Source organism: Toxotes jaculatrix, chromosome 1, assembly GCF_017976425.1.
Source record: "Toxotes jaculatrix isolate fToxJac2 chromosome 1, fToxJac2.pri, whole genome shotgun sequence".
NCBI classification, from domain to species: Eukaryota; Metazoa; Chordata; class Actinopteri; family Toxotidae; genus Toxotes; species Toxotes jaculatrix.
This window is the reverse complement of record NC_054394.1, coordinates 3,708,158-3,733,249: the sequence shown is the minus strand read 5'-3', so window position 1 is coordinate 3,733,249 and position 25,092 is coordinate 3,708,158. Positions and strand designations below refer to the sequence as shown.

At 42.2% G+C, this 25,092-nt stretch overlaps 1 protein-coding gene across 2 annotated transcripts in view; it reads right to left on the bottom strand.

The window, feature by feature from the left end:
* Nucleotides 1–25,092, bottom strand: part of znf536 (zinc finger protein 536) — a 205,201-nt gene that overhangs the window by 63,790 nt on the left and 116,319 nt on the right. For both annotated transcript variants that reach the window (XM_041033530.1, XM_041033538.1), the window contains one exon: nucleotides 22,407–24,706. In XM_041033530.1, coding sequence (XP_040889464.1) covers nucleotides 22,407–24,705 — 2,299 coding nt within the window. In that variant the 5' untranslated portion in view covers nucleotide 24,706. The remainder of the gene's footprint in view (nucleotides 1–22,406; nucleotides 24,707–25,092) is intronic.

The following is a 25,092-nucleotide window of genomic DNA, read 5'->3' as shown; positions in this document are numbered from 1 at the left end:
GTAATGAAGACGGGATCAAAGAAGGAAGTTCTGTGACATAGTATAAAGAACAACAAAAATCGCTGTTAGGAGGTTGGGGTGGATGAATGGGCCCATGAAACACAGCACCTCCATACAGGAGACTGCTGTTCGTATTCTGTGTGAAACCATCGCTTAACATCTGTTCTTTTCATCGTGACGATTCCACAAACTTAACTGTGTTTTTATTAGTGTAACTAAGATGTCGAAAATTTTCTATTATTAAAGGAGTACTTATTTTAACCCAAACAACAATCTTTTCGTTACCATAACCACGTACTTTATGTGCCTAAAACCTAACCAAACCATAACCAAGTTAACCAAAACTTTAACAAAGCATGCGCTTTTTCTTTCTACTTGCTGGTACCAGTCCTCCTTAAGATGCTCTTAGCCTCTCGGAAGCCATTGTTTATCTCAAATAAATTCTAAGACTGTCCTCTGTTCCAGTGTTTTAGGAAAATGCCGCTCAGGTTTAAGAAAGTCGGTAAAATGATTTTGGAAACTAGGCCCTGTTCAAGTTCCTTCCAACTGCCATTGATCAGGGTTAAGAGAAATCTCTCTTAGAGAAAACATGTCTCCACTGAGAATATCCTCATTAGACGAGAATATCATGCATCACTAAAAAAAATTATCTTGAATTTCCACACTGGAAAAAGAAAAACCTGCTCTTGGTCTTTCAAGCCACAGTTCATATGTTGGACGCAACAAGTGCAGCCACTTTTTCTGGTGGCTGTTGAAAGCCTGGCTACACCAAAAGAAATAAATACCAACACTTGATCACAAAATAACTCCTGGAATGCAGTGAACATCTGACTTGAGACTGTGGTGGGTGCTAGTTAACTTCCTGCTGGGGAAATGGGCTTTGATTTGCTGCCTGGTAGCCGGGGTATGTCGCTCTCTATTACTCACTCTGTCTCTACAGCTAGTGTACTCTGTACTCCCCCCGGTCCCATGGTAGGGAACCTCTGGGCACCTTGACTGTCGTTTAACTGCTTGTGGCACGAGGCAGCTGAGGAAATGGGTCATTAAATCCAACGAGCTGGGGCCAGCCCCCCCAGTGCCCCAGATCTGTTTCCAGTCAGATAGCCTTCTTTTACAGGAGAGACAGAAAGAAACTCAGCACAGCAGCCCAAAGCAGACATTAGTGTCATTGCAGCCCAACACTACTAATAGCAGCAGCTAACAAGGACTGGGGCATTTATTTATCTATGTATTCTCATCCCAAAGGTATCTTAGGGGTGAGATCATCCCTGTCCCTCTGCGGATTTCATAGAAAATTCACTCCACACCTGCTTTCATGCACAGTCCCTAAAAATACTTGAAGTATGCAGTTGACCATGAGTCACACACACAAATTAATTGCTGCTGAAAAATATATAGGCTATCCAAGGTTCATATTATAAATTGTATTATTGTATTGTAAACTCCATATAATAGAATATTTTAGTCCACATTTGGAAAAATCTAATGTTTTTGATGAAGTGTTTTGGAATTGCAGAAATGGTTCATTGTCTTGTTGATACTGTGTGAGAGAAGAAAAAAGAAAAGATTTAAGTCTGGCTCCTCTGAGGTTCTTAGATTTGCATTATAAGGAACGCAAGTCATTTAGTCAGGGACTCATAGTTTAGGATCACCTTACAGTTTACCGAAAACCAGTTTAAGAACACCACAAACAAATTTCCCCTGCTATATATTATGTGCTATAAATTCTTAGAATTTGACCAAGAATGAATGAATGAATGAATGAATGAATAAATAAATAAATAGTAAATACATATAAATAAATAAAGATAACTACAAAGCCCCTGATCACTCCCATTTTGACATAATGTCTTCAGTTACATCTCTGTCACTCTTGAAGACCGACTGATCTCATCATCAAAGGAAAAGGGCAGACATTTGGCAGGAAGGTAAATACTTCAAATGTTAGCTTGGGGAGTTTCTTCGATTTGTCCTTTAGGAAGATGATAACGTGTGATACACCATGCCCTCCCTTCTTTTTTCCACCCCCCTTCCACACATGTCATCGCCCTCACAAACTCCTCTCCCTTTCTCTCTTTTCTTCTTCTGTCATTGCAAAATGCAGGACCAGCGATATGAAAAAAAAAAAAAACTACACACACTTGTTGCCCGGACTTTATCTCTACATTATTCCCGCCGCTCCTTCCGTTCATTTCAGAGAATAAGATAAATGAACAACGTACATTTCGTGCACCTGTCCTCCCCTCCCCACCTTCCTCTTCCCCTAACGATAAGGGATTTCATTAACGTGAGAATGCTTGGGCTCAAAGAAACATAATTGCTTCAGTGTTGTTGTCCTCTCTGCTGCCGACGCCCTAATTTCCTCCTCGCCTTACTCCTGACTGTTAAGTGATCATTATATCAACACAGGGGATGGTCCAAGGGTAAAATATTGACAAACTGTGGTCATGTTCACGCAAAACATTGTGAAGAGGTGTGTGTTTGTGTGTGGTAGAGGATGCTGAAATATTACAAATAAAAAAAAAAAGAACAATGGTAAGGGTGAGGAGAGGAGAAAGAGGGGATAATGGGTAGGAAGTGAGGGTGAGGAGTGAGGAGGAAAGAAAGGTGCTAATAGAGTGACAGTGAGGACACAAAGTGATATGATCAATTGAGAAAGATCGCAGAGTCCAGCAATAATTTAAACACCTTGTCCGATCTGTCACCCCCCCCCCCCCCCCCCCCCCGTTGGATATCTGTATGTAAAAGATACATAATTTTTTGACTTGCCATTTACACAGCATTGCACCTGAAAGCCAGACGGCATAATAGACAGTTTAAAATGTCAGGGAACTAAGTAAGTAAGAGAGACGGGTCGACCGGCAGAATCTTAATTAGTGGAGCTCTGTCTAATGGCGATGACTTTCTAGACTGGCTGATGATGGGAGGTGTGTCTAGCAGGAACACACAGACACATGCATGTGCAAGTATAAATGCTGACATAAATACATACATGTACATAACCACTCACAGGCTTATTGACATACTGTTATTTCAACAGACAAATCTGCACAAGCACCACAGACATGAGCATATTGACGCAGAGAAATGCACAGGATAAATTGTATGGCCCGAAAACACACTTCTGTCTAAGAGCAACCACCAAAAAAAAAAAAAAACAATTTTGAATGCGCTGCCACTTACAGCTACCACAAACACACATACACCCTACAAACCACAAATTTCAACATCAGTGCAATTAGCAAAAGATTCCCCTGTTCAACCTTAATTTTATGCCTACAGCTGACCAGTCATTGACCAAATCTATCTAGTTGTGGCACAGCATCACAAGAATGTTCAGTGGTTGTCTGGAAATGCATGTATAGGATTTACCTATCTATCCCTGAGCAGACCTGGCTATTGAGCCCAAGCCAGCGCCACATGATTGTGTTAATTAATCTGCCATTGTGAGCATGGGGAACAGCTGCACGGGCTCTCGTGGCTGCGTTGTCAAAGCAAAACAATGCAATGTTAAGCTTCCCCCACTGAATCTTCCATTACAAAGGAGCCCCAACAACGGGGCTAAATTCATAAATCCACAGATCAGTTTTTACCAGCACTAATGTCTGACCTTTAAAGCGAAAAAGGGATTTTTTTAACATGCTTCATTTGGGCATGAAATATGGTCAGATATGTGATACCTAGGATTTGGGCCAAATTTTCCCCCACCCCTCCCTCGAGCCTGGAAAACAAACACACTGTGGAGAGATAGAGATGCAGAGAGAGAGAAAAGAAAGGAGGTAGAGAGAGAGGGATGGATAGATAGAGGTAGAAAATGAGCAACAGAAAGATGCAGGAAGGAGAAGGGAGAAAGAGAGACAGAGATCAGCATAACAGAGACAAACAGATGAGTGCTAGGAGCCACCAGCTGGGCGCTGGTATTTTAAAACAAAACGTCTAACGTGATTAGCAGGGATCCATCGATCGCTGTTATGTGGCGTTAATTTAGACCTGGGAGAGGGGGGAAGGAGGAGAAGAGAGAAAGAGGGAAAAAAGAGGTGAAATACGCTTTACATGTGCTTTAAGGTCAAACCATAGGAGGACAAAGCTGTCCGTGTAAGACATTTGAAAGTGACAATGACAATTTATCAGTACGGAAAATTTGAGCAGACAGCTTAATTTGCACTCGTTAAAATCCACGCATGTTTTTATTTGGCTAGTATTCATGGAAACTGAATGGATTAGTTAATACACGGCAGACAGTTACATGTAACTTTATTTGGTTACAAACAAAATCCTAGCATTACTGCCTGACAATAAGACAAAAATCTCACATTCATTTAGGAACAACATTGACCAAGGGAATACATAAATAAAATTAGGTAAACTGCGCTGCCACCACAAATTATGTCTGCAATAACAGACTTCACAAATAAATGGTTTAGCACCTCTAATCGAGTTCACAAAATGTTTCACTAGACAACCATTTCACTGCATTCATTACAGCTTCACTGAATTACAATTTTATTGCTTGCAGAAATCACAGCGTTTGTCTTTAATGTGGCAACCAGATTCATCTTTGTTTCGGAGCCTACGAGATGCCTGGAAGAGATGGGAGATGGTGTGCCCCTATCACACACTCTCTACAGTGAATGGCATGGCCTTGGTGCACACTTGGCGCTTCCAGAGAGATGGTGATGCACCCCGAAAAAATCATCAAGATGCCTGGCTCTGGCCCCACTCTGCAGCCGAGCCCTTCTGTCTAGCAGAAAGCCCTCCAACAGCCCACTGAGCACACAAGACATTGGGAGAGGAGTCAGATACATGCATTGAGATGTCCTGACGTATCTGACACGTCCTGTCAGTTGTCATTGACCTCATGTAAAGCAGGAAGTAAAGGTGACTGATCATTTCTTTCAGGTTTGAATAAGAGAGAAAGCTTAGGAAAGCAATAAGTGCAAGCAATCTAAATGGCAGATGAAGAACAAGACATTCCCTTCTCCCTGTGACACTGTCTCTCAATCTGTACCCTGTTTTAGTCTGCCAAACACCAAGTCAAATAGTGACACTGAATATGGCAGTGAATTCCAAATCAGTTGTTTAGTTGCCATATTCTTGATACTGCACAAATGTTCTTTTTTTTACAAGAGTTTTTATCACAATTCTTGGACAAACAGCGTATAAGACCAGTTTGAATTACTTCAGACTCCTGAAACATACGCACACACATAGACGCACACACCGAAAACACAATCTTGAAAGCTTACAGATGGGGAAGGGTGACATGGTGCTAACTCACATCTCAAAAGTGACGCTCACTGCAGCATCTCACCTGTCCAACACACTGGATTTCAGAAAGCCATCAGATGTTGCATTTACCGCAACACTGAGCAGTGGAGAGCATCTGATCAGAAGATGTACGCAGCCTGAGGTTTGGTGCACTTACACTTGACAACTCAACAGGACACTTAGTTAAGCTAGAATGGGAATTTGTAACGCCAGAAAAGAAGGTTGGTATCTTGTCATTATCTTTTCCCTCACGGCTTTGTTAGTATTTACAGCTAAAATGTTACAGAGGGTGTATCGAATTGGAAGAAGGACTTTTTTTTTCCTCCTGTGGTACTGTGCTGTCGGCTCCCTGATTGTTGGAGTATAAAAATAATCGTCATGGAAATAGATCTCATTGACAACGTGCCATGTTCACACTGTGAGCAGCTTGTGCCTTGTGAACATAATCCAGAAACGTCCTCCAAAAACTTTCCTCCACAAACTTTCAATCCCTCATCCTCTTTTTGCCCTTCTCTCCAAAAGATGAAAAGAGGGAATGCCAAGGAAGACAAAAGACAAAATCCTGTCTTGTCAAGTACCAGCAAAACAGGTAGAAATGTGAAGTAGGGGGTGGGCTCAAGGATCAGGAGGCAAGGGAGGAGGGACAAAAGAGGCAGAGAGCATGAGGGAAAAGAACTGAGATATTGAGAAGGAGGGAGGATTGACCAAGACAGCTTTCCCATCCTCCTCCTGAAAATCCACTCATCATCTCTGTGTCTAATAGGAAATACCTGATTCTGGCCCTGAGAGTACTGTACCAGCACAATTACACCTTACATGCAAGGCCTGCCAGGAGAGGTGGCATTTGGTCGATCCGTCCCCCCATGAGGGTGGCTTGTGGCTTAGCCTCGATTTAGCTCCATGTCTTAAGACGGGAGATAGGAGGAATGAGGAGGACCACTGGGGAGGAATGTGAGTCTTTCTCTATGAAAGCCCAGGATAAACCTGTGTCCTCAGGAGAGAAGAAGCTAACTTCTGGCAGCTGGATGGAGGCCCAGGGGTTAAAAGATGAAACCTCAAAATATGGCTACACTGATGTCTCACAGAAAGTCTTAACTAGGGAACATTTGTGTTTGGTACATTTGGAAAGGCAAAGCACAGTGAATTTGTTAAACCAGTTGACAGGAAGAAGTAGAGTTGTCTACTTGTAACATCCACAACACATACAAAGTGTGTCTGAATGTCCTTGAATAAAGTGTGTGCTCTGGTAAAACCCATTCTTTAAGAGCATTCTGATCGCTATGTGTGTTATGCACAGGAATCCGAGGCCTAATCTAGGTCTGGGAATGACTGTCTAAGGAGGTTTATGCTTTACACTGAGAGGATATGAAAGACATTCACTTCCTATAACAACCTTACCATCAACATAAACATATGCTCACTGTGTGGGCCATCGGGTTATGTTAACTTGAGGGCAGCTAAAAGAATATAAGGAAGTCGACAGTGATGACGAGACTTAGGTTGATTAGGAAGGCATCTCATCAAGCACATGTTCAACACTTGGTCCATAAGGGAGCTATACCTGGGGCTGTCGCATTCAGAAGGTGTTACTCTAATAAGACAACAGTCGCTTTTATTTACAACGAACACAAGGTGACATGAAACATGCATTAACACGTCTTCTGTTGTGCCTTTGGTGAAACAAACACCTTTGTTATTTTGTAAACAAAACATCTAACTAACAGCCCCTTTTGCGAGCTAAAGATACATTCAAATAACATATGCTCTTGACTGAAAAAAAAACAGAAAAACACAATAAACACAATAGGTGTAAACCGTCTAAATTGCAATTGCACCACATCTTGGAAAACAAACACTTTGCTTTGTTACCAAGACAACTGAGATAATGTGATTCCTGCGGCATTGTCAGGACTGCTACTTGCCACATTATGCGTGACAAGCTTAAGAGTAGATCTAGAGGAATGAATGCACAGACTCAGGCTCCAGCCTATTGCAGATAGAAGATAGTCCGGCAAACCATATTTGCATGGGTAACCTTGCCAAAGAGTTAAGCTCAGCAGGCTAACATTGTCTCCATGATTGCAAAACCCGGGTTAGAAGTCAGCACGGATGTATAAGACTATAATGCTTGCTGTGATTTGACAGTTTAGTTACTGTTACTTCCCATGCTGATGCTTAGCCCAGTGAATAAATGCAGTTCTATTCTGTTGGAGGATTTAAATGTGATCAGCTCCAACATTTGTTTTTAATATATCTATCTGGGCTAACAGCAAATTCATAATACAGCCTACAGCCCATATCCGCCTCTTTCCTCTTTGCCTTCCATGGCGACAAAATGAATTCAGCTCTGAACCTAATTAATCCACAAAGGTTTCATGTCTTAATCCCCAAAGTCAAGGGGGTTATTGTCCTCACAAATGAGGTCAGTGTTCCTCCCAGTGGAAATAAGGGGAAGAAGGAGCAAAACACAGGGAGTAAAGGGAGGGACATCGGATGCTTACAGAGTGGCTTTCTTTTTCTCCAGCTCTCCTGGTGAATAAAGGTGTGATACAGTGGCAAAAGGCCCTGCAAACAGGGACTGGAGTTGCCTACTATCAGTACAAGAATGGTTACATGGTTAGGGGTATCATGATGTGAAAAGGACCGAATGGTTAACATACCATAATAAAAAAAGAGCAGATAGAAACATAAACGGAGCACTGAAATGAATAGCGCAGCATGACAGCAGTGAGAGAGGGAAAATTAAAAGCCTGCCAATCTCCAGCACACAGACCTTTTGAACCAGGTGGATAAGAAAGCTGGTTTTGATGGTAATTGTCACTAAGGCAAGTCACTGTCAAACTCTGAGGCGAGGAAGCATCATCCAAGTGTGACAGGACGATAGCCATGATACAGCCCTCCGTCTGGTGGGATGACAAGGGGGGATGTGACACACATGGCCACACCATGCTGCCTGAAGCACAGTCACTACCAGTGGCCCACACAGGGTTTCTGCCGGGGACAAACCCGAGCCAGCCAAATGCTTGTCCAGCATCGACACACTGTGGGTGCATCGCGGGCCCTGTCTCCAAAGACCAAATGGCAGCCAAGGAAAGCGCGGACGATTGACCATGATAGTCCACATCTATACTCATTTACACCATCCTGATAAGAGCTTTCCAGAGATCTTTTGAGTCATCCAATCAAGGCTTGGCTGAATTCAGGCAGGGGTGGGGGTGGGGGGGTGTGGAGGGGTGTAGTGGTGGTAGTTGGGTGGTGGTGGTTGTGGTGGGGGGCGGGGGCAGAGGGTCAGCCAATAGCAGGCATGTTGAGGGGAGGGTCAGCCAAGATGGAGGCTAGATAGAAGAACAAAGTCCAAGATGACGTAATCAACGGCTTGCTGAAATCTGTTGCAGTCAAAAGTCCGGCCACTGGACTGTATACAGCAGGCATGGTGGATCAGTGTAAGCCTAATGCTTTGAAAACAACGAGCTGGGCAAGACTGTTTAAAGTCTACATTATTTTATAGTACATTAGTAAAGCACTGCTGTGATAGTTCTGCTTTATGCAAAAGTTGCAGCAACCCTGGGCAAATTACACTTTGTTGATTTTTGAAGTGAAAAGTGTAAATATGCCCCCTGCAGCAAGCAGACATTAAAAACTGAGTCTTTCTCCAATATTACTTTTTATTTCATGAACTTGAACAACAGTTGTGGAATGTACATTTGGGCAGCCCAGTACTTGTAAAGTCTCAGAACTTAATTTAACTCATTTGGCCTTAACTGACAGATTCCTCAAACCTTGTGGCAGCACTCAACAACCATCGGTTCCACTAAGCAACTGACTGAGGATCTGAAAATGAAGCTAATTGATGCCTACAAAGCAGGGGAGGCTATAAAAAGATTCCCAGCATGAAATTTCCAGTGTCTGAAATGTCATTTAAGGGGAACTGTTGAAGTCAAGACAAGATCTGAAAGATCAGGAAAAGTTTAAGATAAAACTGCAAAACTGCTCATAAGAAAGGTGAAGCAAAACCCATATATGGCTGCTAAGGACCTGCAGGAAGGTTTAGCTGATACACCCCCCGACTTCTTCACACAAGTGCCACAAGAACTTTATCCCATTTTTTTAAGTTCACAAAATGAACAATACATTAACATTTGAAAAACAACTCATTCTTTAATGCATATGTTGTATTGACTTGTTTTCACTTTAAAAAAATCAACAAAATATGGACTTTGTCCAGGGCTGTCCAAACTTTTGCATACAACTACCTGTCATCATCTGAGGTTGTTGTAAAGATGATCATTACTTTTAGGTATCGTCTGAGGAATATGCTGTATCCAGTCTACAAAGGATCTTCTAAAGTATGTTAGGAAAAAGCCTGTTTCCCACAAATTGTTTGCTTTCTGTGTGATAGATGATGCGGCAACACAATATCATGAATACATCAAAAGCATCAGCAGAAAAACCTGTGCTGTTTTTGATCACTGATAATTACTGTATCTGCACTCCAAGAAGACTCAAGGAGTAAACAAAGTGAGTGTGTGTGTCAGTGTGTGTGTTTGTGGGTTGTAATTTCCAACTTCTCAGCGACTGGAGGAATAAAAAGTTTATATTGACTTCTCCCCACTGCTGAGTTTGAAACATGAGTTGAAAGTGACAGAGGGAATTAAAATCTGTAAACGCCACATTTTTTGATGCCTAATTTGAAAATCAGCTGTCAGAGTTGGTGTTTGTTGATTTTTATCAACTCAAGGGTTATTACGTTTCGAGAATGTGACAATTAAAAATCCCTCAATCATTCCCATGAGCTTTCTATAACCGCACAAACTTGAAAAATGATATAAAGTGATGTGACAAAAGTAGATGAAACTTCAGTTGAAAACTCTGAACCTCGTCTCGTAGCATTTGGTCAAAATACAAAAGACGAAACTCAATTTTCAGATGATGCAGGGGAATTATTTCCTCGTCTGTACATCAGGATTCTTTTAGTCAAACAAAAGTGTGTCAGAAGTGTCTTTTCTGATGACTGTGTTTAGGTCTATGAAGCTCTGGATAATAACTCTGACACGGACACCAGTTGGTTAAAAACTCACTTGACTTCAAAATTGTGAAAGCAAGGGGTTACTGAGCTGTTTTCGTTTCTCCTCTTTTCCTGCACCCACTCCCCCTCCCACCCCATGCTTTCCACACTGCCACCGCCTGCATGCCTCCCCTTCATCTCAGAGGATATATAGAGGAGAAAAAGATTTAAAAGCACTGGAAAAAAGCTCAATTGTTTATTGATTTTATAATAGGCTTAGTGCAAGAGAAATAAAGTGGGGGGCTGGAGGGGTGGTGTGGTCAACCACAGGCGATGGCGTGACAAACACGTGGCTTACAGGCAGGTAACAGCGGCTTGAGTCCAAATGCCGGGATATTGGCTTGAACTCTTTTCTGTTTTTCCAAATGCCCATTCATGGCAATGTTATCCTGCTTTTAAACCAGTGTAGACATAATCGCTCCTCTCACAAACAGGGCACGGCCTTACGGGTTTGAAAGTGTGTAGTTTTTTTAGGAAGGGTGGGGGGGGGTGGGGGGTATCTCACTTCAGGATGAAAAAGAATGAAATATCTCTGTGAGAGTGCAACCACATAGGGTGAGATAATCAAAAGGGAAAGGAATGAAGTGAATCAGTGATGGTTAAATTTTGTCCTTTGATAAGAGGGGGAACTAAATTTGGTTAAATTTAGGTACGGAAAAGTAACACGTAAAAGATATAAAGGAAAGATTATAGGTGGAATAAAAAAGCTTAGAATTGTTTGAGCAGGCTTTTGTGAGTGTGTACAGCAGAGTGTATGTGTCTGCCTGAGAACGAATGGGTGTGTGTAGGGTCTGATGTATGGATGATAACACTAATTAGCTCGTTTTGTTTGGGGCACAACACTCATTAAAAACCCAGTGGGGCCATTAAAGTTACCATCCCTCCAAACCATTGCTGCCACCATATCCATCTAGGCTGCTATCTCACCCAGCTCTCCGTGCTTTTAATGGTCTCTGCTTCAGGTTGTTGGGTTGAGCAAAGATTTGTGGGACTTGGATCACTCCCCTTCTTCCCCTGTTCCCCGAGCCACCCACATCCATATCTCTTGATTTCTATTTAAATCTCTCTCCCCTCCTCCTTTCCACTGCTGTCTCTCTTCCTCTCTTCGTCACTCACTTTCTCTCTCTTTGTCTCTGTCTATCTTTCTCTGCCACATCCACTACCTACAGTTCAGGCTACATGCTTCATCCACACACTAGTAACTGTTTGCAGAAAAGAAAACGGGGAGGGATTTGTGCTCTTCGGTGCCGTCAAGGAGGGGGGGTGATAGTTGTTTCCAAGCTTTACACAGCCATGTCGCTGTAATACCGACAAACCTCCCCATGATTCAGTGCGGCTTGCCGTGCCATAAGGCACCCGTTACTCTGCAGCTGGAGAGACTAGAAGCAGAGAGGCCTGCCGGGATTAGATGAGCAGGTGTAGCATCCTTCTAAAAGATACAGCACTAAGCCATATTCAAGGCCATTCTCTCTGGGGCTAGCTATGCTAAAGCTAACAGCTTCTGCTACAATAAAAGGTGGGTTCAGGTCAATCCACTGCAAAATAATACTGTCACGATAATGTTACAGACAGGAGAAGACCAAGGAAAGTATCTAGAGAGTTTGTTGGCTTTGGGAACTCTATATGCTGTAATGTTACCTTTAATCAATAGTTATATCACTAAAAAAAGTTATTTCACCAAAGGAATAATTCTATATTCTTCTCTTTGAGGGACACTTAAAAGAAGAACAATGAATTGATACTTCTAACAAGTATTGTCTGAATATTGAAATTCAGATATATTTTATTTCCCTGTTCCTTAAAGCTCCATATTTGTCCAAAAACTATAGAGATCAGTGAGCCACAGGGTTGTGTTGGGTGACATGTCCCTTCATGACGATGAACATGGCACGGGTAATGTCCACATGAACTACTACTGCTACTGATTTGGCTACTGAGTGTTTGGTCACATCACAACAGGGATCACCACAACAAAAACAACCTCCTTTTTACTACTACATCTCTATTGAAAAGGATGAACTGAATTTAAATACTTCTAAAAACACTTATTGGATTAATGAAGATGCAAAGGTCCTCATTAGTAGTTGGGCAAAGAAGGCCATTCAGAGGCAGCTGAAGTCAGTGGTTGGAAACAAAACTGATGGACCAGAGAGATTTTTTTTTATTGTCTGGCAAAAATGTGGAACAACTTACAGCCCAACAGTGCAGAGAAACAATTTCCAAGATGAAACAAGATTAAAGAAAAATAAAGAATGCCAGCCAAAAACTATGAAGTGGTTCAATGCTGTTCTACTCCACCTACTGCCATAAATACACACTAGTCCACCAAAATGTGTATTATTCAGTGGCTGAATATATTCTCCAACGAATGCACTGTTCACTTCTCTTTGAGTAATGGTTGCTAAAAATTACAGTACCCAGTTGTTTTAGAAGATTCTTTAGCTTTTTTTTAAATGAGCCAGTATTTATGGCAACATTTATGCTGTTTTCATGTTGATTTTTTTTTTTTTTTAGATATATGTCACTGGTAGGAGCCAGTGGGCTTGAGCCACAGACAAAGTGGAGAAGATTAATGTATTGTTGATTTTGATCTTTTCATAAGAGAGTAAGAAAAACGCAGAATGACGCCAGCAGGATCTTCTAAGATCAATGTAAACAGACCTTTCCGTACACAGTACTCCCCTGTAACCTGTGTGCAGTGCTTTGTAAAGCTACATGATACCACAAACTCATTACTCTAAGTGCCTGGTCAAATCCCATATACTCTCTTTAGCCATGCTGTTGAAAGGCAAGAGTCTGAAAATATCCTTGGTCTCAGGTCTGGATATTAAGAGTGTTGATTAGATATATGAGTTTGCCATTTGCCCACGGAGCGTGGAGTGTCTCCGACAGAACTGGGGACCATATGGCTGGTGAGAGATTTCCCCCCCTCTCTTCCTCTTCGCGCAGCCTGACAGCTGGATGGCTGCTAACTGGGGACGAGGAAGCTTGGCAGCTGCAGCTGAGAGCAACGCTTTGATGCTGCTCACCCTTTTTCACTCTCTCTCTCTCTCTCTCTCTATCTCTCTTCCTCTTCCTCTGTCTCTCACACACACATACACTCACACACACACACACACACACACACACACACACACACACACACTCTCTGTCTCTCTCTATCTCACACTACCAACCAGTGTTAACTTGTGCAAACTTTCTACAGGTTGGACAAGAGAGACAATTGAAACGGAAGGTGGAACTGAGCATTTAGTAAAGAGTCATGACTGAATCTTACTGTTCAAGGATTTCTGGTAGAACTGTCCTTTATTTGCTTGTATTGTTACTTTTAACAACCCAGCAACAACAACTTTTTTGTTGGTGGGACAAGGTTTTTACATGCCTCAGTTTTCACTGCAATAAACAATGACAATGGATTAAAAAAAAAAAGATTTCTGCTTTCTAAGATGTGTAAACCTGCCGTCGAAAAGATGACGGTGTGAAGAGTAGAAGGAGGGAGGGCACCCATGGGTGAGAGGTGGTGGTGATGGTGGTAGTGGTGGGGGTGCAGTAAGGTGGAGGAGAGAAGAGGAGGAGGGTGAAAAGGCCTCTGGGAACACATTAAGATACAACTGGCAAGTACAGAAAAGTCTGGGATTTTTTTTTATTTTCTTTTTTTCTTTCTTTTTGTACTTTGACTCAAAGGGATCTTTCATCATTTGTTAAGCAAAAACAGAAAGACTCCTTTGGATGTTTAGATGCAAATACCTGGATGCTTTGTGCAGTATAAAAGAAAACTCCATTCTTTCACATAAAAGTGTAACAGCAGGCAGGTGTTTTTTTTTTTTTTAATCTTAAAGCTCATCTGTACCATGTTCACTGCACTGTAAAGCACAGAAGTGTACAATATGCACTTTTCTTTAATGAATATGGCTTTAAATGCCAAATATATGATGTTTTTAATTGAGGTCATTCTAGACAATAATGTCTTTCTTTGAAAGAGGCAAAATGTCTTAGTACAATAAGACTGTTTGTACCAACTTTCCTCTGCACTCCTGCCAAAGTGTTTTAAATCACTCAGATTACAAAACCATCAGCTTACACTAAGTACTGCACAAAATGATCAGATGCAATGTAGCATGTTACCATAAACCACAAGTAGGTTTGATAAATGTTATGCAAAGTGTCAGTAGTGTCAGTAAGCTCAGAGAGCATTTCCTTTAAAACAGATTCAGTTTTTTTTTTTTACTGAAAGGCTGATCCTCCCTTTCTCTCTCTCTTATATTCACTATGTTCTCCACTCTCAAAGGCACCATCTCTTAGACTACATGTCCAAACTACAATTTCTGATAATCTTCTTCTTTTTTTCTCTCTATCATCCCTTCCTCTTTTACTCTCTACATGCCTCTTGTGTTCAGTCGCCACCTGATCTAAGCCTGCCCACTCCTTCGTACCGCTTGCCTCCATGCCCTTCTCTGTTTTTTTCTTCTTCTCCCTCACTTCCTCCTCCTCTCACTCATTTGCCTTTACTGTATCCCCCCCCCCACTCTTGCGCTATATTCATCTCACTCTCTCCTCCTTTCTTTCCACCAGCCAGCTCCTCCCATCCCTCCCCTTGTTGAAAGGCCCCCTGTTGCTGCCTGCTATCAACCAGCTCTGAACTGGTGAACATGGTGTAGGAAGGGGGAGAGGAAAGAAGAGGAGAAGAGTAGTGTAGAGGAGAGCAGAGGAGAGGAGAGGAAAAGAAAGGAGAGGAGAAGAGAGGAGAGGAGAGGAGAGGACAGGAGTGTAGAGGAGAGGAGATGCATAAGAGTAGGAGGAGCAAGGAGAGAGGGAGCGGAGATGGCTGGAGCCAAGAGGAGAGCAGCTGGGCACGGCTAACAGGGAATGATAATGACCTCAGAAATCTGCTGTTCGCTCCACAACAATAGGGTGCTCAGTCGCCTGGAAAATTGTGTTCATCAGCTAGCTCTGCTCACTTACTAATTGACATTGCCAAATATTTTAAGAACAATTGGAAAGTGGCAGGGTGAGAGAGAGAAAAAAACCAAAGCCAGAGATCTTAATCCCTGAACTTAATTCCTCCCTCACTTTTCCACCGGGTTTGCCTCTCCCTCTCTTTCTCCCTTTTCCCCCTCTCGCTCTGCCGACTTTCTCTTACTTCTTCTCTCCCTCTTTTGTGATGAGGAGATAGCTACAACTAAGGAAAAAAAAGCACATTTTTCATGTCGCTCTCTGCTCTCATGTCAGCACCCTGATGTTGACACAAAAGGCTTTTTATGTGACCTGTCAATGGGGTTAAGAGGAAGAGATTGGGGGTGGGGGGGCGTGGGTGGAGTTGGGTGGAGGGGAGGGGACGGCAAAATTAGAGAATGACAGAACAAGGAAGAAAGAGAGAGAGAGAGAAGAAGGGAAAAAAGAGAGAAGCAAAAGAAGTTGGGAGGATGAGGGGAAAAAGAGCAAAAAAGAGATTCCCTCGTCGTGGTATCACATGCCTGGCTTCCATTTTTAATGAGACAAAGGTCAATGTATTCTCTTGCTCTTTCACTTACAGGAGGAACCCCAATCATGCCCAAGTTAACTTGTTCAAACAAAGCTCCCCCCAAGCCGCCACCACCACCACCCACTTCACACCCCCATTGCGCCTGGCCCTTGCCGCCTACCATCCAGTGCTTACCCATTTGCATTCCTTGACCGAGAACCCTGCCTCATTTCACAGGAATCCCACATTGACGGAGTCAGACAGCTGTCACCAGATACAGAAAAGGAACTTGGCGTTCACCCTCATTCAGCTTTGCCCTCCCTCCAACCCTCTGTTAAGCACACACATAAACAATCAAAGGAAGAGAAACTTTTTAGCCAGTGTAGTTTCGCTTGGTCGTTTTAACTGAAGGAGGAACAAATGCCTATTTAGTCTGGATCTGTGCATTTTTATGTGCATCCTAAGGTTTAGACGAGGTAAACACACTGCAATACTAGTCAAAGTTGTGACTGTGATGTTAATTTTTGTCTTTCTTTCACTGTCGCTTTCTTTTTTCAAGGCTTTCCCCGTTACTTTTGACTCTTTCCTCTTGCGCGTTCAATCAAGTTAAGTTTCTCCTGCATTTTAAAAACTGTAGTAAAGAGATACTCTTACACATCTCCTCTCCTTTCCTCCTGTGTTTGCGAGTCAACTTCTCTTTCTCTATTTTTGCTCAGTTTTAGCAATGACACCAGAGAAGATAGCTTGTTGATGTATTAAGAATATTAATATGCAAACAGTCTACCTGACGGAGTAAGGCAGCCTTCTGTTATGGAAAGATAAATATTATGTTTTAATTATAAAAACATAAAACAGAAATGGGGAAGACAGGAGAAGAGGGAGGAGGTGTGTGTGTGTGTGTATGTGTGTGTGTGAGCCAAGGAATCTTGTTCTAGGAGAAAGGTACGCTATGTTTTGGCAAAGATTTGGAGTTGAAAAGAGTGGATGGCATAATGTGATGCTGTTTACTGAGGAATGTGATGCCCTGTCATCTCTCCCTTTTTCTCACTCGACTCAGTCGCTCCCTTCTGGATTGCCCATGTCATTTTTTTCTTCACCTCTCTTTCACTCTCTCAACAGTCTCTTTTTTTTTTCTTTTTTCTTCTTCTGTCCCGGCTTCATAACCAAATGGGGAATCCTAACGTGATCATTAAGACATAAAACGGGCTGATAAATGTTTCATAAGAACAAGACTAGCCACTGATAGCCACCCAGGAATACTGAGGAGCAAACCAAGTCTTGCAGTCCTTCCCTCGTTCAAACACACTCGTCGGAATACAATTGGAATTTTAAAATATCTAAAAAGCCTGGGCTAATTCCCACCATGGGTAATATTTACAAATTGAGTCTGAGAGACGGGGTAGGAGAGAGAAAGAGAGAGCAAGAAAGGAAGAAAGAAATCAAATGAACTGTGCAAGGAAAAAGAGAAAGAAGAACAGAGAAATAAATTGCCCTTTTATATTGTGCAAGCGTGTACAAAAATACTAAGTCTGCATTTATCCGAGACATGTCAATCAGCGCAGCACACTGACAATTAGTGCATTTGAATAGAACTTTTATCATTTACCAGACACCAGAGTCCTGACCTACTGTACAAAAATACAGCTCGGGGAATGAATGTGCCTGTAATACAATGACTGTCTATTTAAGTTTGGTGACACATAAAAAATACAGATATGACAGGCCAGGCTCCTTCAAATGAGTGGGGGGTAGAAAGCTCAGGTTTTGTAACCATTGAGTTCTCTGATTATAGAGAAAAGAAGAATAGTGCGAGGGGGGAAGTAGTAGAGGAACGGATGTCAATTACAAAGACAAAATAATTTATGCAGAGGGGAGAAATGGAAAAAAAAATGAGAGACATAATTCATTATTTTTTAATGCACATAGTTTTACACACAGATATTATGGGTGCACACACTCACAGAGGACTGGCCTCATTTCAAAGTGTTGGCTGCAGTGTGAGCTAGTGTAGGAGCAATGTAGCATCGCGTAAGGAGGTGTATGTTAGTTATTCTGGCTTTTCATGGTGAGAGACCAGAAGCTAAATGTGGCTGACTTTGACAACAGGGTAGCTTTTCCCTCCCTGGCTGATCTGTGTATTCGCTAAGATTTCAGATTGCATATTCATTTGTTCTCTTTCTTGTTCTTTTTTGTTCCACTCTTGCACCTGATTTACTTTTTGTAAGTTATGCGTGTTATTGTGGTTTTATTTTGTTTAGTTTTTTTTTTTTCCTTTTTATGTGCAGACATAACTAGGACTAGATAAATGGATATTGTTGTAAATGTAAATTGTTTTCAATAGTAAGTTGTGGTGACAAAAGTGACAAACGTAACTGCTAACTGCTAATTTAGGCAACAAATGCACTTTGGTTAAGGAGAGATTGTGGTTTTGGTTAAATGTTAATAGACGTGGTTTCTCAGGTCAGTGTGGACTTACTCTGTATTTAACCAGAGCACAATCTTTGCTTAACCTTAACTAAGCGACTAACTAAGTGACTTAACATAACCATAAAAAAAAGTTTAATAATGCTGTGGTCATAAGTGGATACTGTTCTGTAGATATTTTAGCAGGAAACCAATATGTTTATGTACTGAACTTTTAAATGATATGTTCACTATCAACATTTAACTCGCTAAATATGTTATTAACAACATTTCCTCACTGTATTAGTATAAAATGTAATCTGCTTGATATTACAAGCAGTTGTTCAAAACATATTTGCTTTGCAAATTAGTTGTATATAAATTTAATTTCTCAGAGACAGGGTTGACAAAGATGGTGGGAGGGGTCAACCGGGGGCCAACAAGCCAAGTTTTACCCTTGGCCCCCCATCATCTTAATCCAACTATGGTGTACTCTTGCAGTGGTAAGTAAAGATCTTTTTTCTTGTTTGTATTGCATGTTTCATTATTTATGTATTTTGATTTTGGTTGATCTACATGTATTTTTTTGGACTGTTATACATAGTAAAAGAATATCAGTGAAAAGCCTTAAAAGGTATTCTTCTTTAATACTGCCAGTATGGACAACTCATTGACTAATATTAGCTGATAATAGTTAGATTGGATTTGTCACCGTGCATATTCATAGCAGTATGGATCTTGTTCAAGTCTACTTTATTCCTGCTTTAATGACACAGTAATTACACTGTAACAGTTTGTCTGCATGTGTAATTACGCCCCCATTGTACTGTCGCAATTAGATGAATATTCACGCTTTATAACCTAAGGCGTCAAGTTGGCAAATCCAATTTCAATTTGTATGAAGCAAGCATTTTGCCTGCTTGTTTGAGCCACGGTAAAGACCAGGGATATACAGGCTAATCCTCAGCATGTTAAAATGCTGTTCCTCTTAAAAAAAAAAAATGTAGACATTGGGGATTCTCTGGAGAAAGAGAGAGAGAGAAAGAGAGAGCCAGAGGGAGTGTATAGAAAGAGTCTTACAGCCTGGAGCCAAGAGGTGGGAGTGAGGTTTAGGGGTAGTGGGAGGGTTGTGCAAGTGCATATAAGGAGGAATTCTGCCGCTTTAGGCCTTACATGTGTACAGCAAAGCCTATTTTTTACACACTCAGTTATGTTTTGCTCGTACCACGGCAGCAGAATGGGGAGACGTTATCGTGCAAAATGAAGATTTTTAATGGTGGGTTATTTGCATGTAAGAGCTGGCAAGAAAAAAGTCAATGCTTTCCAATACATCAGTCTATTTTGGACGTGATAAGCTGCATTCCCGTCAGATCTACCTGTTGCTGAACCTTCCTAACATGGATAGTACACTGCAATGTGTTTTCTCTCAACACAGCTTGTTTGAGGCCTGATCATCACAGGAAGCAATAATAATGTTGTGAAATCGCTCCAAGGATAACTACACACACAAAAAAAAATGGTGATGGACATAAATGTAATTACCTCTTTGTTTTCCTAAAAGAAAAAATAAAAGAATTTTGTTGAATAAGAAACATGCTCAAGGTTAGCTGCTGAGCAATGCTGTAACAAGGAAGGTCTTTAAAGGACATCTCTGACAGAGGCCTTTGTTTTTCTGCTCTTTTTCTTCCTCACTTCTCCCTTTTTTCACACATTGCTTTTAAACAAGTGCCGTCTCAAAGACAAAAGCGGCGGAGTTGACCTTCTTTCACAGTTGATATGTTATTGTTGATTACTATAATTTAAGTTTAACTCAAAATTGCTGTGGGTAGGTGGCGGGGCAGAGGCTCACACATAGACAGGCACACACTTGCAGGTGTGCACACTCACACTTAGAGAGAATCGCAAGCTCTTCTTTTTAAATGTGCGATATTAAGATAAAGACAATGGTACAGTAGCCACATCCTGTTCACTACAGAAAAGAGTGTTATGCACACATACTGTAAAGCATATACCCCCTCACACACACAGACACACATACACAACAAAACATGCATGCAGAGGAGAAGCATGACACCTTTCTCCACATGAGACTCAGACACATTTTTTTTCTCACACATCAAAGCTTCTAATTTGAGAGTCCCTGAGCTCCAAATGTGAATCACATTGTGTAAGTTGTGAAGAAAGACAAGTTTCGCTACTTCTGAATAAAAAACAGGAAGTAGCAAAACAAGCATATTTAACATTTTTAATGTCAAATCTGTTTACTTCTCACTTCTTTTTTTTCAGTAAAAGTGTATCCCAGTTTATTCAGATGAGTGCATTTTATTCTACTCTTCTTTGCCACGCTCTGTGGCAGTTAGCTACAGTTTGACATCCTGTTTTGGCACATACACTCACAAATCTCTACAATAACGCTGTAAGGACAGCCTCAGAGATATGACAGTGGCAGAATGACTAAGAGTTTGAATAGTGCCAGTGTATAAAGCAGTGTAGCCTAGTGACTGAGCACTGGGCTAAGGGTGCGACACACTTCAATTCAATAAGGTCTGTATGTGTACCTATACACAAATCACACATACACTAAAACACACAAACAGTAGACATAAAAAAGCAGGAAGGGCAGTATTAAGGCCTTGTGGAAACCAACAGGCTGTTTTGTGCAAACCTGCCAGTACACTATTTTAATTTATTTTTGTAGTTATATTTTTGTCTCTTTAATCCTACCCTCCTTCTCCAAAAATAGTGACTAGGGGGCAAGATTTAACCACTCAACTAAATCTAATGCATGCCTTTGTGTTTTGTTAGCACTTGGTGGTAAATTCTACTAGTTTTATTTGTCAATTATTATTTTAATTCCCTTTTTTTTTGTATACCGCACACTCGTTGTTAATACAGTACTTCTGAAGCTGTTGAAACACCACAAGCTGTACCCATCAGATTCAAAGTGCTTGAGTCAAAAGAGACATACAGAGAGAGGGAGAGAGAGACAGATGGAGAGAGAAACTTCCAGCATTAAAATTCAGAAGATAATTACATCCGCTACACCCCCACCCTGTTGAGAAAGTGTTATGTTTAATAGTCTCTATAAAGAAAATAGGTTTTTATCTCACTCTCATTTTCATTAATTCCTAATTGGGGTGGGGGGTTGTCTGTTATTATTTCTTAGATTAAAATAAACATAGCCTATCCCATGTTCAAACCCATCACACTACACGGGCATGATAAGGACTTTATGCCTCTGTGAATAAATAAACAATTTCGTCTCCACTGGTGGAATTAAGTTGCTTACAGCCTTAAGCTAAGCCACTCTGATTTATATTTATATTTATTTATATTTTTTTCTCAGAAGACTTAAAAGCACATCCTTGCTTTTGCAAATGAAGTTCACCAATTTTTTTTTGACCTGTTTTATATGTATAGCTTTAATTAGTGTCTTGTTTAGCTTAAACCGACTGATTATCTCATAGTCGTGACCTAATTACCACGCACGTACTTAACGCCAGAATAGTGCCCTGAGGAGCAAGCGAAAGTTACCTTTAAAAACTTGTGTAATCATTAGCAACGAGCCTCCCTTAATCCCACTAAACATACACTTATCTAGCCCCGGCCGGCCTGTATTTGCTGGGTAGAGAGAGGGGAGGGGTGTGGTTGTCTCCAACATGTTTATTAAAGACATTTATTAATCGCTGTGGTTAAAACGAGTTCGTCCCTACGCTCCCACTCTTTACTCATGTTCCACAGGGATCTAGACTGCTAACCTGCAAACATGGATGCAATGGTGAAGCAGGTCTCTTCCTGGATTGTGATCTCTAGAGTCTTGTGTTTGGCTTAATGTGAATTGTTACAATTGTTATTATGTCCAGAATAAGAATTTGAAAGTGTGACAACATATAACTGAGCATAGCTGAATATATATGATACGTGCAACAAAATATGTACACTTCAATTCAATAATGTCTGTGTATACATATCTGAATGTTCTCTCTATGTGTATGTGGTGTGTGTGTGTAAGGTATCCTATATATGCGTGGGTATTTGAAGTTAAGTACCTAAGTTCCATATATATATTTATACTATGTACAATTGTAGGACAGTCAGACAGTGAAGCAGTAAAAGTAAAATTAATCAAACATTATATGTGTACGTCACAACTGACAAAAGAATAAAAGTTGCAGTCCTTTATTCTCTGATTTTTTAAAATTTTCTTACCTGAAGATGGTGAGGAGGGATGTGGGCTGTCATCCTGGACGCTTCCAGTCTGGGAGTGTCCTCCTCCAGCTCCGCTCTCTTCTGTCACATTGGATGAACCAGGAGTGGTGGAGCGGCTGATGGACTGGGACTCAGGGTCACTGGCTGATCCACGGCGTTCATCCAGACCTTGTTGCTGGAGAACTTCCTCAATGCCTCTTCTGTCTTTGCCATGGATGCGGGAGTGGACCACCATCTGATGGTAGGTTCTAAAGATCCGGCCACAATCAGGGCACTCTGAAGGCTTCTCCTTTAGGCCAGAGAGGCTGGAGAGGCTGTAGTCAATGTTTGGACTTCCCAAGCCAGCCAAGGCTCCAGGAGCCTCAGCACTACCATGGTGAGACATTAAGTCACGGTGACTGTCAAAGCCTCTTCCATCCTCCTTCATGGACATCATGGCTCCACTAGAGGCTTTGGATCCCTGCAAGGCCTCAGAGAGCTGCTTCTGCTTGGAGCTATCATTGGAAGAAATCAAGGAGTAGTCTTGTTTGTCTTTTGAGAAAGAAGCCAAGGCCCCAGCACCACCCATCTCATCTTCTTGCCCTGGGGGTATATGGTGCTGGTGCTGCTGTTGCTCCTTAGGCATGAAAGCCCTGTCCATAGCCATGCCACGAGCCATTATCTGCCAGGCTTGGTAGCTACTGAGGGAATCCATCTCTGCCACTTTTGCGGCTGCCTGGAGGCGCTCCATGCAGCTTGACTTGAGTGGTGGCACAAGGTTTAGACAACCCAGGAGTGAGCGTTTCTCATTTTCACCCAGCCCATGGCCCATACCTCCTGCCATTGGCCCCAACAGCTTCCCCAACATTTCTTTTTCCTTCATGGCTATACCTGCTTTAGCAAACATCTGGTGCTGTTCACTCAGGCCCTGTTTGTCTGGAGAAAGGAAGCCTCCCTGAAGACAGGAGATGTAGCGGGAATAAAGGTTGGCATGAGCTTCCTGAGCCAGATTGCTCATGCTATTGACAGCAGCCATGTCCTGCTCACTGGGCTGGGGTGGCTTGCTCTTGATGGCCAACTTGTTGAGATGTACCTTCATATGGTTCTTGAGGAACCAGGGTTCCTTGAAGCGACGGCCACAGATTTGGCAGCAGTGTTCAAAAGAGTCCTTGTGCTTGCGCATGTGGCCCTTGAGGAACCAAGCTTGGCTGAACACCTGTCCACACACATCACAGCGGAATTCAGTGGCCATCTGCATGCCGCCTGAGCCACCAGAACCCTGGCCCTGTGTGGTCTCAGCTGTGATGTGGGCCTTTTCCACATGACTTATCAGTTCCTCTTCATGGGAGGCCGCAAACTCACATAGGGTACATTTGTAGGGCTTGTGGAGTATGCGAATGTGGCGGTCCAGCTCCTCACGCTTCTTGAACTTCCCTTTGCAGAAGGTACAGCGAAAGCCTGTTGTTGGGTTCAGGGACTGTTCATCCTGGGTGCCAGCTGGCTTGGGTGAAGAAGAGGGCTGGGAAATTGTGTCTGGAGTGGCAAGGCCAGAGGGGGGAAGGAGGCCACAGGCTGAGCCTAGTTGCTGCTGATGGGTGTTAGAACTGCTATTGAGCCCCAGATGGGGCGTTTGAGCTGTCTGGAGGAGACTGCTGCTCCCTCTCATCTGCTTGTCCCTCAGAATGGCCCTCTCCTCCAGCTCATGCAGCAGCCTGTTCTCCTCTCTGACACGACCGCGGCCCTTACCAAGATTCCCCAGCTTATGGGTGCGAAGGTGGATCTTCAAGTTGCCCTTTTGAGCTGCTCGGTGGTCACAGTAGGGGCACTTAAAGGGCTTCTCTCCTGTGTGTGTGCGCATATGCAGTGACAAGATGCTGTTAAAGCGGAAGCGCTTGCCGCACAATGGACAGGGATACTTCCTATTTTTGCGGGCGTCATCTTCGATATCATTCATCTGGGACATGATACCCAAGTTCTGGCCATTGAGAAATTGCTGCAGGTCAACACGGCCGTTCAGCCCACTTAGTGCCCCTGCGTCAATGTCTCGGTTGAGCTGATTGGCTAGCAGGGCCATCTGACTGCTGATAGGTTGACTAGCCAGGGCTGCGTGGTGGGTCTTCTCGTCTAAAGGTGTGGCTGCTTTCTCTTCAGGGATCTGTTGTGGGCGGTGCAGGTCAGGAAAGGCGTGTCCTAGCTGGGCAGTAAGCTGGTGAAGCTTTTGACTTATGGGGTAGCGGCCATTCAAGACTGCACTGCTAAGATGGGCATCAGCATCAGGCACCGCTGACGACACACCAAGACACAAACTAGAGTCCTCCATCCTGTAAAACAAGACAGGAAGAAGGAACCACATTAAAAATAAGAGAACTGCTGAATTAGAAATATTTCAAAACAATGTAGGTTTTAGAAAACAAAACAAAACAAAAAGATACCATGCCATGGTGGGTGCTGATCTGCTCTTCATATTTGCTTTGCAGATTACAAATAGACTATTGTCCATCCACATAGTCACAACTAATGTAACTTCATTTAGGGAAACAACACCTGTGTTGCGTCACCCAGTACAGGGAAATACATTTTATTGTCTTTGATGCACAGAGCACCGCATGAATTGTCAGCACCAAGGGCCTGGAAAAAGCTGTGACTCCTTAGAACTTTTTTCAAAATGTAACACCATTTTGGATGGAATAATTACTCTGTAAACACA